This window comes from Podarcis raffonei, chromosome 13, assembly GCF_027172205.1.
Source record: "Podarcis raffonei isolate rPodRaf1 chromosome 13, rPodRaf1.pri, whole genome shotgun sequence".
Taxonomy (NCBI): Eukaryota; Metazoa; Chordata; class Lepidosauria; order Squamata; family Lacertidae; genus Podarcis; species Podarcis raffonei.
The window spans coordinates 33,914,045-33,927,635 of NC_070614.1; the positions used below are offsets into that span (position 1 = coordinate 33,914,045).

Genomic DNA, 13,591 nt, shown 5'->3' on the forward strand with positions numbered 1-13,591 from the left:
TAGAGTTGGAAGAGACCACAAGGGCCATCAAGTCCAACCCCCTGCCAAGCAGGAAACACCATCAGAGCACTCCTGACATATGGTTGTCAAGCCTCTGCTTAAAGACCTCCAAAGAAGGAGACTCCACCACACTCCTTGGCAGCAAATTCCACTGTCGAACAGCTCTTACTGTCAGGAAGTTCTTCCTAATGTTTAGGTGGAATCTTCTTTTGTGCATTGCTTTTTAGATGTTTTTTAGGTTCATGGGTTTGAAGATGACTTGCTCTAAATAATTCAGGTTTATGGCCACATGTATATACATAAGGAGATCTTGCTACAGAGTGCAAAGGTTTTGTTTTTTAGGAAAGAGAGTGTGCATATGTTTAAAAGATAGAGAGGTCCAAAGAAAATTGAAATAGAACAAATTTACCAATAAAAAAAATCATAAACACCTAAAAAACCCAAATATCCATTGGTTGTGCAGACTAGAGCAAAACACACCCACACATTCATCCAGCCTTTCGTCTTATCAGCTGTTCCTTATCGTTCAATTCAGGCCTTAAAACAATGATATAACATTTAGGGGAAAAGATGCACCCTAGCACCCCAGCACTGGAGGCTAAGATGGAAAAGATCTCCACAGCTACCATGTATTTTCCTTTAGTGCTTAGGTAGGAGGGAATAAAGGATAACCAAACACTGCAAAAGACCAACATGCTGAAAGTGATGAACTTGGCTTCATTGAAACTGTCAGGCAACTTCCTGGCAAGGAAAGCCACACTGAAACTGGCAATAGCCAGAAAGCCCATGTAACCCAGGACACAGTAAAACATAGTTACAGAACCCTCATTGCATTCTAGAACAATTTCTCCATAAATTGAGTGCTTATCGACATCTGGGAATGGGGGAGAAAATGCCAACCACATAATACAAATGGTTACTTGAATAAAGGAGCAGGAAATCACAATGGAGTTGGCCAGCCTCTTCCCCACCCATTTCCTCATCCTGGATCCTGGTTTGGTGGCCATGAAAGCCAGAATCACTGTGATCGTTTTTGCCAGCACACAAGAAACAGCCACTGAGAAGATGATGCCAAAAACAGGTTGTCGCAGAAGACATGTCACCTTCTGAGGCTGTCCAATGAATAGCAATGCACAAAAGAAGCAGAGCAGGAGGGAGAGGAGGAGCATGTAGGTGAGGTCCCGGTTGTTGGCTTTGACAATGGGAGTGTTGTGGTGCTTCAGAAACGTCCCTAGCACCAGAGCTGCGATGATTGAAGAGGAAAGCGAAAAACAGGCTAAACTGATCCCCAAAGGTTCTTCATAAGACAAGAAGCTTATTTCCTTCAGAATACATATATCCTGGTTTTTGTTGGGATAGTATTCATCTGGACATTTAAAACAGTCATTCATATCTGAAGAAGAAGCAATGGGTTATGAGGTTAATATTGGTGTCCCAAACCATACAATCCATGCTAATCTTGCATAGATTAAAGTTTATGTAGTCCTGTCATCCCAACAGACTCTAAGCAATTATTTATCTATGAGAATTGGGCATTTTTGAATATATACAACAAAACCTCAAATGTAGTGCTTTACCAAGGACAATGTTACACGAGGTCCTGATTTTCCTCTGCCAAGGCAGTTTATCATGAAGGTTCAAGACATTTCAATAAAGCATTCTGTTCTTTTTTGTTTTGCTTTACTCTTTATGCCATTAAAACAAAATCTTAATCAAAGGTGAATGAAAATGTAAACTTTCTTCTCAATTACTACATTGTGGTCTCTTCTGATGTCACACCTTTCTCTGTCTCCCTCCAGCAGCTGGAGGAGAAAAGGACAGAGGGTGAAGAAGGTGTGAAGGCCGCTCCCTGCAAGGCCCTTTCCACCTGGCCTAGGAGGTTGGTCCCACATTCACCCAGCCCTACTATGTTAAATATGTATTCTGTAGTTGACCTCCTTTGAAATGTTTTCTTTGAAACTATTAAGATAATATTTTAGTTTTCTGTTATGTTTCTTTGACTTCATACTCTATATTTAACTTTCTTCAGATTGTTTTATTTATGTTTTATTGAATTACAAAGCTGTAAAGCGTTTTGAGATTTTTCTTAAAAATATAAAGTGGTACAGAAAAATAAATAAATAAAATAAGAAAGAGGCCTCTGGGTAAAGGGGGGGTGTACAGATTCAATCAATCAATCAATCAATCAATCAATCAATGGGTTGTGAGTGTAGAGGTGCCCTTTCCCCACCCTTTGGACCACCTGGGAAACTCAACAAACCTGTTGCTCCTGGAAGTGGGTGTGCAGCTGAATGGGACACAGGGGAGGGCAGCCTGAAGAAGAACCAATTCCCCTATGCCTGCCCATAAGAAACAAGAGTCTAGGGTGATATCCACTGTTTCCAGGAACTCTTCTCATTGCTAGACTTTTTTAATTGAGCTGAGAGCTTGTATGGATCCTAGGTGAGAACCCAGAGACTGAGAGGCAGGGTATGTCAGAAGAAAAATGTGTGTGTGTAAATGTAACATTTTTATATGCAACTATGTATTTTATATAAACAAAGTTTCCAGAAGCCAAACCCCTTGTTCTCCTATTACGAGACAACAGGATTAGGGAAGGTGAATATCAACCACAGGGGCCATAATCTTGCAAGCCCATCTCAACTTCCCTATAGTTGAGCGGATAAACTATTAACCACACTGCATTTGTGGATCTGAATGAGACTACAAGGAGGAGATTGCTTATAAACACAGAAACTCATACAAGGAAGACAGGTAAAACCAACCCCTCTTTTTGCCTGTTCTGAGATCACGGGATGAAGATGAGGCAAGGAGGACGTGGACCAATCAGCTCACATTCAACACAAGGGCAAATTATTCCACCAAGGAAACCAGGTTGGATTTTTGCATCTTCAACAAGGCCCTCTGCATCACTCAGATTTACCATTCCCCACCCCCCAAAAAATCTTTTTTTTTAAAAAAAAAGAAGAAGAATAAAACCTGTAACCATATTGTATGCATATATTTATGCTTATTCCCCTTCCTCTGAATTACTGGCCATCTGCTTCCTATTTCTGTATGTGATATTGCTTACCCATCTGGTCTGAAATCTTCTCTTCTGGACAGGGAGTGCAATCGTAGCAACAAAATGGCTCCCCCTCCTTCATTTTCTTGCTTGAGCCAGGACTGCAACTCTCACTGCATGCAGAAATAGGCCTTGCCTAATCCATGAAACAAAGGAAAATATAGAGATGGGAATCTTTATGGTTCCAGTAGAGATGACTCCTATTCCTAGAAAAGTGGGCAGAGACCTGACAAGATTCCAATTCCCTCCCCAATCGCCAAGGATGGTACAATCATATGAATACATTTTTTGTAACTGAGATGTTTTCTAGAGGTTCATGTCTAACACCCAGTTTGACAGAGGCAAGCAAGAAATATTTTTTTCCACATGATGGAAAGGTGGGTAACAAAAGAGGAGATTCTAATTGGTTTTCTCACTTCCTTCATTTTCATAGAGCTGGTTTCAACCACACTGCCGAAGATTATTTCATAAATAAAATGAATAAAGGTTACATATACAGGGGTACCTCGGGTTACGAACTTAATTCGTTCAGGACGTCCGTTCTTAACCTGTGGTGTGCTTTCACTAATGGGGCCTCCCACTGACGCCACAATGCCGGCACACGATTTCCGTTCTCATCCTGGAGCAAAGTTTGTAACCCAAGGTACTATTTCTGGGTTAGCGTAGTTTGTAGCCCCATGTGTATCTAACCCAAGGTACTACTGTCCTTTGGTCCTAATGATGGCATTTCAAATGTTTTGAAGGAAAACGATCTTAAGTGATATTCAAAGATGGAGTGCTCTTAACTGACACAATGAAATCACTGTGCATGACAAACTTTGGATCTCAACCAAAGATCATCATTTGACATATATTCAAAGCAAAAGATGAATATATTTAGGTCATCTATCAATTTCTCAAAAAAATAATAATTCTTAAAATAATAATTATCTGTAACACTACCGTGGTGAATAAGTTCATGAAGTGTAATTTCCCTGACCAGCTCAAGAATTTTTCATACATCACAAAATCATTGTGGTCAAGTGAAATGATGTTTACAAACAGTACTGAAGTCAATGTTCATTCCAAAATGGATATGTTCCTACTTTGTTAAACCGCCTTTGCCATGTTATAGCATCTTCATGGATGGTGAACACTTGATGTGAAGAAGCCTGGGGATCCATCCTCCCAACTTTAATTTTATGAAAGGATTGGTTTAGGGAAACAATCCAATTAATAACATCCAACCCAACTTTCAACTCTCCATTCTGGTTAAAGGAAACCTCATCTCCAGCACTATTATTAAATAATACACCTCTGAGGAAATGATGGAACTATATTTGAAATAGGAAATCAGAAGAAGAGGATGTGTATCAGTCTTACAAATATATTCAGTGGCAATAGTCTCAAAAAATAACAGACAAAGCAACAAACAAACAAAAAATCAGGGAGATAATTTATGGAACAAACCATGGAGTATTTCAGCACCCATGATATGGTACTCTACTGGAAGAGAAAATTGGCTTCATTACCTGCCATGGCTGTTGATTTTGAAATGACAACTGCCCTTGGTCCTTTAACATTCTTGATTTGAGTCTCCATGAGAACATGTCATGAACAGCATGTGCCATGGCATAAACAGCCAGGAAGATACTGTAGCTGTGGCCAATCATGTTCATTTCGAAGAAAGGCCCAGGAAGAGTCCGCACGTTCTCATCTCCAGTGCAGATATCCCCATCCCCATCCTCTGCAACTGTACTTGGAAATGAACAGGCAAATGCCTGCTGCCAGAAGTCCTTGATGAAATAATCTTCTTTTGAGGTGGTAGGTTTTCTGCTGGCAGTAAATTGTTGAAATCCTGATATATCATCGGAGTGAATTGCAAAGGACAGAGCCCCATGGATTATTTCTTTATCCCAAGTCCTTTGATAAACGAGAGAAGTCAGCTCCACCTGGGCTGTCAATATCCACACTGTACCCTTTGGGTTAATATTCACATGTTCTTGCTCAGATAAATATGGAAGCCATCTCAGAAATATCATAGAATAAGATTCTCCGTAGAAGATCATCACATTGGCTTTGCTACTCATTACTTTATCATATATTTTTGCACCCTGTTGGAATAAGTCTTTTAGATCAGTGACAAGAGATAATTTGGGGAATCTTTCTATAAAGGCAAAACAAATGCCACCAGAAATAAACATTGGAACAACAGCTTGCACAAATCTTTCTCCATTCTCAAGATCCATGGTAAGGAGTCCAACCCATGTCCACCTGAAATGCAGAAGTACGGAGAGAATCCCCTTATACTGAAGGGCTTCCTGTGGGACCATTTGGTAGAAGGAAAGACCTGGAGTTTTATCCTCCATGATTGGAGCAGGGCTATATATGAGCTAAAAGGGATTGCAGAAAAATGGAAGAAAGAAAGAATAGGAATAGTTTTATGAATATATTCAGTCATTTTTATTCAACATTTCAAGTTACCTTTGGAGTAAGGACCATGTTGCTCCATCACTCAATACAAGATGCTTAAAATAATAATACTGAAATACGTCTTGAGTCTTTTGTGTTACTGTAGCCAATTAAGCGTACACACCAAATAAAAGTGAAAATTGGAGGTTGAAGTCTGTCAGTATAAAGAAGAACAAGAAAGGTAGCATGTTTCCAAGAAAGGAAGTGTCCTGCTGTATTTAAACCCTTGACACTCTACATTGCTGTAGCTTTCTTTTTCAGTCAAAACACATCTCCCAGCTTCTTTTATAACATGGGCTTGTACTCCCGGCATAAAGGCATACAGACACCCTTCTGCCAACATTATGCATGCCCATGTTGATCCTATGCTACGGCACCACAAATCCTTAGTAAATGCAAATATCCTTCATAAAGACATACATACACCCTTCTGCCTTGATTCCTGCAAACACAATGTGGGCATAAAATCAACTTCATATAGTACAGTCTAGTTGATATTCAATATCACATGTGGGTTAATTTTAGCATAGTCCCATGAACTCTCATCTAATTTTGCCTTCGGTGGGATTTATGCTCCATAACTTTTCACTCCACTTCTGAGAAGCACAATCCAAAAGCTGCCATTTTCCACTCCCAAACCCTGAGACTTTTGTACATTTCCCCCCAAAAGATTGGTGACTGAATGGAAATCAACCTGCATCATTAGCCTCTCTTGAAATTAAAAGTATTTATTTTGTGTGTGTTTTCCAAATTGTATCTATAAATTCAAAATCACATCCCCTGTATAAGAGTCTTGCTGTGGTATTTAAGCTTATGCTTTATTCACCACACTAGTTCACATATTTTGGCCTCTGCACAAGGTGAAATATGGCAGGCAATGCAACCATGGGAGGAAAACAACAACTTCAAATCCATGATGCTCCGCACAGAGATTGATACATTATACCTGTGGAATTTTATAGATATCCAAGACTGTTGCAGCATGAAGAGAGGTTAGGGGGTCCAGTCCCCCAATGACTGCTATCAAATGATGATGGATGTCACATTTGTAGTTGGGGACCAATCTGTTTGGGCTGGACATTAGCAGCATTGTAGCATGATAGGTCCCTTTTGCAATGAAATAGCTGTCAAATATGTGGAAGCCCAAGGTGGTATTGGGTAAGATCTGAGGGTTGTCATTAATCTCCTTCACTGCAAATACCAAGGCCAGGATGTGCTGGTAATTCTTAGTCACCACGCTGAAATGAGAATTGCATTCTGTATCAAAAAAATATCTCTCATTTTATAAATCACAATTATTGCATTCTCATCATTGTTTGCTTTATGAAATAGTACTGTATTTTAAACCACATTTGTGGATACAGTCCAGGGTAGTGTACAAAATTGCTTGGATTTTGTTTTCTAGTAAGTCTGATAACCCCCCTTTTATGTGTTAAAAACATTTTTTAAACTTTCGAACATATAAAGGAAGAATACGGAATCTATCACATATCACTGAGATTCCTTTCCCTGTTAAGATGGACCACAACAGATTTCAAAATAGATATGGAACTTGTGAAAGAAATTTATCTTTATCATATTCTATTATCTTGTTATGAGGAACAAGGGAAATAATTGCATTCTTTATGCTTTTTATGTTTAAAAATCCATATGCCATAGCTTTCAATATTCAGAGAAAGAAGCTAAGAAAAACAGAAAGAGATAAAAGAAAGAGCAACTCCATACACAAGCTCTTCGGGTAATGCCTGTGGGGGTTCTATAGTGAAGGCTAATGCATTGGAAATGATGAAGCTGTGAGAAGCTAAGCCACCAAGGTTGAGGTCTCCTGACTGGTGATACTTGTGAAGTGGAGGGTGTGGATCATGGACATGACACTTCACAATGTGAGTCTTGCGTGTCATTTCAGGAAGCAGTGCCAGCAGCAACATAAGCAAAGTCGCCATCCTGAGTGTGAAGGCAAATCTTCACTTGAGAAACATGACATTTTTTCCACAGAAAACTCTCATTTTATAAAATTATAATTACTGTATGCTCATCATTGTTTGCATTATGAAATAGTACAGTATTTTAAAAAAACATTTCTGGAAGCAATCTAGGGTGGTTTACAAAATTCCTTGGCTTTTTGTTTCTTTTTCTTTTTTAGTAAGTACGTATTTGTGTGAGCCATGAAGCCCTTCAGTCAATCAACCTATTGCAGACCAGAAATATACTGGAGGCAGCACATTCATTGTTTAAAGCTGTGATTCTCTCCACTATAAATTATTTAAGTGAAAGCAGTTCTTGTTAGCATATCATTATGGGTCATAAATGAGCATTTAATAAAGGAGTTACTGAAGACTAAAAAGAACCCAACAAAACTCCAATGATAGGGAAATGATGTAAGTATGTGATCAAATATGCATTAACAACTGTCAGAGCTGCCCGAGGTCCCAGCTCACAAAGGACCAACGCCGGTTCGTTGTTAAGTACGAAAGTCATTATTGAAGTTCAGTTTCATTTTCACAGCCGCAGCGTGCAGCTCTACGTCTCAAACTCTAGACCGCTGAAGCTCCGTCTGAATCTCCTCCCCCCAGACACCAGTTTAAGACTCTAGCCTTGCTCCACCTCTTCCTTTGCTCTCTCCTCCTCTGGTTCCGCCTGTCCGTCGGGGTCTCGCCCTTCCTAGACTCTTCTGACACTGAGTCCCCTGAGTCTTCCCCCTGCCTCCGGCGGGCTTTGGGACCTGGTTCCCAATCCGGGTTTTCTGCTGTCCCGCGCGCCTGTACATTCGAACTTGGCGCGCGCGCCCAGCCGGCAACCTTCCTCCTGACCGTTACACTGCTGCTGTCACTGTTCCCCCCTTCGGGGAGGCTAGCTGGAACTGACCTCCCCTCCGTTCCCCCACTCTCCGATAGAGGCATGGTCAGCCCTGACTCATCTTCTCTCCCCGCTGGAGGAGACGCTGGTCCTGACACATGTGACTCTTCCCCACTACGCTGTGGCGGGGAAGCTGGTCCTGATCTCCCACTGCTGCTTTGGGAGTCCCCGCTGTCCCCTTGTTTCTGGTGCGTCCCCCCTGGGACCCCCCTTGCCCTGACCATCGGCGCCCCCTTCTGGGAATCTTCTGATTCGCTGGAGAAGCTCATGGAATCTCTCGGGTCACTGTCATACTCCCCTACGCTGCCCTCAGATTCTTCCCCTTCGCTCTCCATTTCCTCTTTCCCTTGTGCTTCTGCTCCTGAGCCCCTGACAACAACATTTTAAAAACTCTGGTACATACAAAGAGAAGAAAACAAAATCCATCACATATCACTGAGATTCATTTCCATGGAAAAATGGACCACAACAGATTTCAAAATTAATAGATATGAACCTAGGCTATGCAAGCTTTTATAAGTCAGTGAGAAGAAATTTATCTTTATTATGTTGCATTATCCTGTTATGTAGAAACTGGAACATTCCTAATTACATTATTTATATTTTTCTCTATTCAAAATCAATATGCCACAACTTTCAGTATTCAGTGAAAGAAACTAAGAAAAACAGAAAGAGATAAAGAAAGAGCAACTCCTTACGCAAGCTCTTCGGGTAATGCCTGTGGGGGTTCTTTAGTGAAGGCTAATGCATTGGAAACGATGAAGCTGTGAGAAGCTAAGCCACCAAAGATGAGGTCTCCTGACTGGTGATACTTGTGTAGTGGAGGGTGTGGATCATGGACACGACACTTCACAATGTGAGTCTTGCATGTCATTTCAGGAAGCAGTGTCAGCAGCAATATAAGCAAAGACGCCATCCTGAGTGTGAAGGCAAATCAACATGACATTCTTTCCACAGAAAACTCCCTTTTTTCAATGTCAACAGCTGCAAAGGCTGATTTAAATGCTTATTCAGTTTTTAAATAGGCCAGAACTCTGCAGTATAAACACAACTAAGCCCTAGCGGTAGTTATAAATTCTAGTGTTTATATTGACCAAATAACAACTTTCTTTTTTTCTTTCCTTTTCGAATTCCACAGCGGGTTCAGCGTGCAACAAAATTAATAATAGTCATTGCTGTAATGACAGAGGAAAATAATTACATAGTCAACGTTGGGGTTCCTCTGTGTAATTGCAGGAGGAAACTTGTTTGTTACATCTGAAGATTCCCCCACACCTTCCGCCTAGTTGAGTATCAAATGATACTTTGGCTTGGATGAGGGAGGCAACAAGGCTTCAGACGTATAACATCATAGTTTGGCATTAATGTACACTTAAACTTGTATTAGGAGCACTGTGCTGAAGATTTAAAGGCAACTTACCAACACATAGGGACGCGGGTGGTGCTGTGGGTTAAACCACAGAGCCTAGGACTTGCCAATCAGAAGGTCGGCTGTTCGAATCCCCGCAACGGGGTGAGCTCCTGTTGCTCGGTCCCTGCTCCTGCCAACCTAGCAGTTTGAAAGCAAGTAGATAAATAGGTATCACCCCGGCAGGAAGGTAAACGGTGTTTCCGTGCACTGCTCTGGTTGGCCAGAAGTGGCTTAGTCATGCTGGCCACATGACCTGGAAACTGTACGCTGGCTCCCTCAGCCAATAAAGCGAGATGAGCGCCGCAACACCAGAGTCGGCCACGACTGTACCTAATGGTCAGGGGTCCCTTTACCTTTACCTACCAACACATACCGCAGCTTGTGGGGAGGGAGGCATTTTCTAATTAGGAAATGTGGTGGGCGGGCTCATCAATGAAGTTGGAAGGCAGAGCGAGTCTTACTTTTACAAGAGCAAGGCCTAATTGGTAGCAACCCAGCTGCTGAGTCCTTTCAATCTGTAGCCTCAAATTCCTCCTTTGCCACTTCTTTCTTGTCTTGCTTCTGAATGCCAGAGAAAGAACCCCTTAGCCTTTGGGAAGACAGAGAGGGCACTGATGTAGGGTCCCAAGAAGCTTGCCCATGTCTGTAGCTTCACAAGGGTTTTGCTTGTTCCCTCTATTACATTTCTTGTCCTCCCACTCAGGGGCGGGTTACAACAAATGAAGCAGTATTTTAAACAACTTAGCATTTAGTAAATATGGGGGTGGTAGAAATTGGCATATCAAGTGTCGAAAGCCAGGGTAAAGAGATGAGACCAGCAACTGCTGAAAGTTGTATAATGCAGTACCTTCTCTGTTTCACTTGGAACAGTTCAGGGATTTGGCACTGGGCACCATGCACAAGTTAATGAGGATTCCACCAGAGCTCTGGAGCCTTGAGAGGTGACAACCCAGCAAGTCACTGTGTTTGCCTTAGTGCTTAACACCAGGTGATTATACTACTGCTTACTCTATGAATTTCAGATCTTCTGGGTTTCTTTTAATCTGCAGCCTTTATGGCCCATATTTCTTTACCATGTAATGCAATTCTTAGTGTATTTGAAGAGCTAGTGTATGGCAGTATCTACCATTGCAGGACATTAGTGGGGGGCTCCTTAGACTGTATGGATGGAAGGTGGCCTGCTCTTGATTGTTACACTCCCTCTGAAGGAAATTGTACACAACCTGGGAATAATTATCAATTCACTGCTGTCACTTGAAGCTCAGGTGGCCTTGGTGGCCCAGTTGTGCTCCTATCTGGACAAGTAAGGCCTAATGTAATTCGTCTAAGCTTTGGTAACTTGTAAGTTATATTATTGCAAAGTGTTATATGTGGGGCTGCCTCTGAAGATGGTTTGGAAACTACAGCTGGTGTAGAATTCAGTAACCAGGTTTCTCACTGGTGCAAGAAAGTTTACCAATACCAATCCTGGCACAATTGCACTGGTTCCCCAGGAACAATAAAAGTAATGGTTTTGACCTATTAAGCCTTCAGTTACTCAGAACCACAATGTCACAAGGACTTCCACTCCCCAAATGAACTGACCCAGACTGTGTGCTCATCATCTGAGGCGCTTCTTACTGTGCCTGCTCCACAAGAGGTCCAGAGGGTGGCAACACGAGAACAGGCCTTTTCTGCTGTGATTCTCTATTTGAGGAGTGCTTGCCCCAGGGTGGCTCACCTGGTGTCAGCAATGTACCGTCATTATATATCTTTAGGCACCAGGCAAAATCCTATATAACCAGGCCATGCAATATTTGGCTAAATTCCCTAAGCCCTTATTCTTAAGGGTTTAAATTGCACAACTCTGATCAAGATCTGTTTTAGGTTCATGGATTGCAAGATGACTTGCTCTAAATAATTCAGGTTTGTGGCCACATGTATATACATAAGGAGATCTTGCTACAGAGTGCAAAGGTTTTGTTTTTTAGGAAAGAGAGTGTGCATATGTTTAAAAGATAGAGAGGTCCAAAGAAAATTGAAATAGAACAAATTTACCAAGAAAATAATTCATAAACACCCAAACAACCAAATATTCATTGGTTGTGCAGACTAGAGCAAAACACACCCACATTCATCCAGCCTTTCGTCTTATCAGCTCTGAGGAAATGATGGAACTATATTTGAAAAAGGAAATCAGAAGAAGAGGATGTGTATCAGTCTTAGAAATATATTCAGTGGCAACAGTCTCAAAAAAGAACAAACAAACAAACAAAACTCAGGAAGATAATTTATTGAACAAACCATGGACTATTTCAGCACCAATGATACGGTGCTGTACTGGAAGAGAAAATTGGCTTCATTACCTTCCATGGCTCTTGATTTTGTAATAACAACTGCCCTTGGTCTTTTAACATTCTTGATTTCAGTCTCCATGAGAACATGTCATGAACAGCATGTGCCATGGCATAAACAGCCATGTAGATACTGTAGCTGTGGCCAATCATGTTCATTTCAAAGAAAGGCCCAGGAAGAGTCCCCACGTTCTCATCTCCAGTGCAGATATCCCCATCCACATCTTCTGCACCTGTACCTGGAAATGAACAGGCAAAGGCCTGCTGCCAGAAGTCCTTGATGAAATAATCTTTGTTTGAGGTGGCAGGTTTTCTGGCAGCAGTAAATTGTTGAAATCCTGATATGTCATTGGAGTGAATTGCAAGGGACAGAGCCCCGTGGATTATTTCTTTATCCCAAGTCCTTTGATAAACGAGAGACCTGCATCATTAGCCTCTCTTCAAATTAAAAGTATTTATTTCATGTGTGTTTTTCCAAATTGTATCAATAAATTGAAAATCACATCCCCTGTATAAGAGTCCCGCTGTGCTATTTAAGCTTATGCTTTATTCACCCCACCAGTTCACATATTTTGGCCTCTGCACCACAAGGTGAAATATGGCAGGCAACACAATTCCTTTCCCTGTTAAGATGGACCACAACAGATTTCAAAATAGATATGGAACTAGTCTATGCAAGCCTACATTAGTCAGTGAAAGAAATTTATCTTTATCATATTCTATTATCTTGTTATGGGGAACAAGGGACATATCTTTAATTGCATTCTTTATACTTTCTATGTTTAAAAATCCATATGCCATAGCTTTCAATATTCAGAGAAAGAAGCTAAGAAAAACAGAAAGAGATAAAAAAAGAGCAACTCCTTACGCAAGCTCTTCGGGCAATGCCTGTGGGGGTTCTTTAGTGAAGGCTAATGCATTGGAAATGATGAAGCTGTGAGAAGCTAGACCACCAAGGATGAGGTCTCCTGACTGGTGATACTTGTGAAGTGGAGGATGTGGATCATGGACATGACACTTCACCATGTGAGTCTTGCATGACATTTCAGGAAGCATTTCCAGCAGCAACATAACAAAAGTCGCCATTCTGAGTGTGAGGGCAAGTCTTCACTTGAGAAACATGACATTCTTTCCACAGAAAACTCCCTTATTTCAATGTCACCAGTTGCAATGACTGATTTAAATGTTTTTTCAGTTTTCAAATAGGCCAGAACCCTGAAGCATAAATACCACTAATCCCTAGCAGTAGTTATAAATTCTAATGGGTATATTGACTAAAAAACAACTTTCAATTTATTTCCAGTTCAGATTCCACAGGGGTGCAGCATGCAAGATAATTAATAATAGTAATTGCTGTAATGACAGAGGAAAATAATTCCAAAGTCAATGTTGAGGTTCCTCTGTGTGATTGCAGAAGGAAACTTGTTTGTTACATCTGAAGATTCCCTCTTTCCTTCCACCTACTTGAGTATCAAA

The 13,591-nt window shown here is 41.1% G+C and overlaps 1 protein-coding gene across 1 annotated transcript; it reads right to left on the minus strand.

The window, feature by feature from the left end:
- Positions 1 to 488: 488 nt before the first annotated feature.
- Positions 489 to 4,227, minus strand: LOC128398839 (vomeronasal type-2 receptor 26-like). The gene is made up of 3 exons (XM_053360097.1): positions 4,150 to 4,227; positions 3,074 to 3,200; positions 489 to 1,393 (listed from the first exon to the last, which is right to left on the minus strand). Exons 1-3 carry the CDS (start codon positions 4,225 to 4,227, stop codon positions 489 to 491), a joined length of 1,110 nt encoding a protein of 369 aa, XP_053216072.1.
- Positions 4,228 to 13,591: the final 9,364 nt, after the last annotated feature.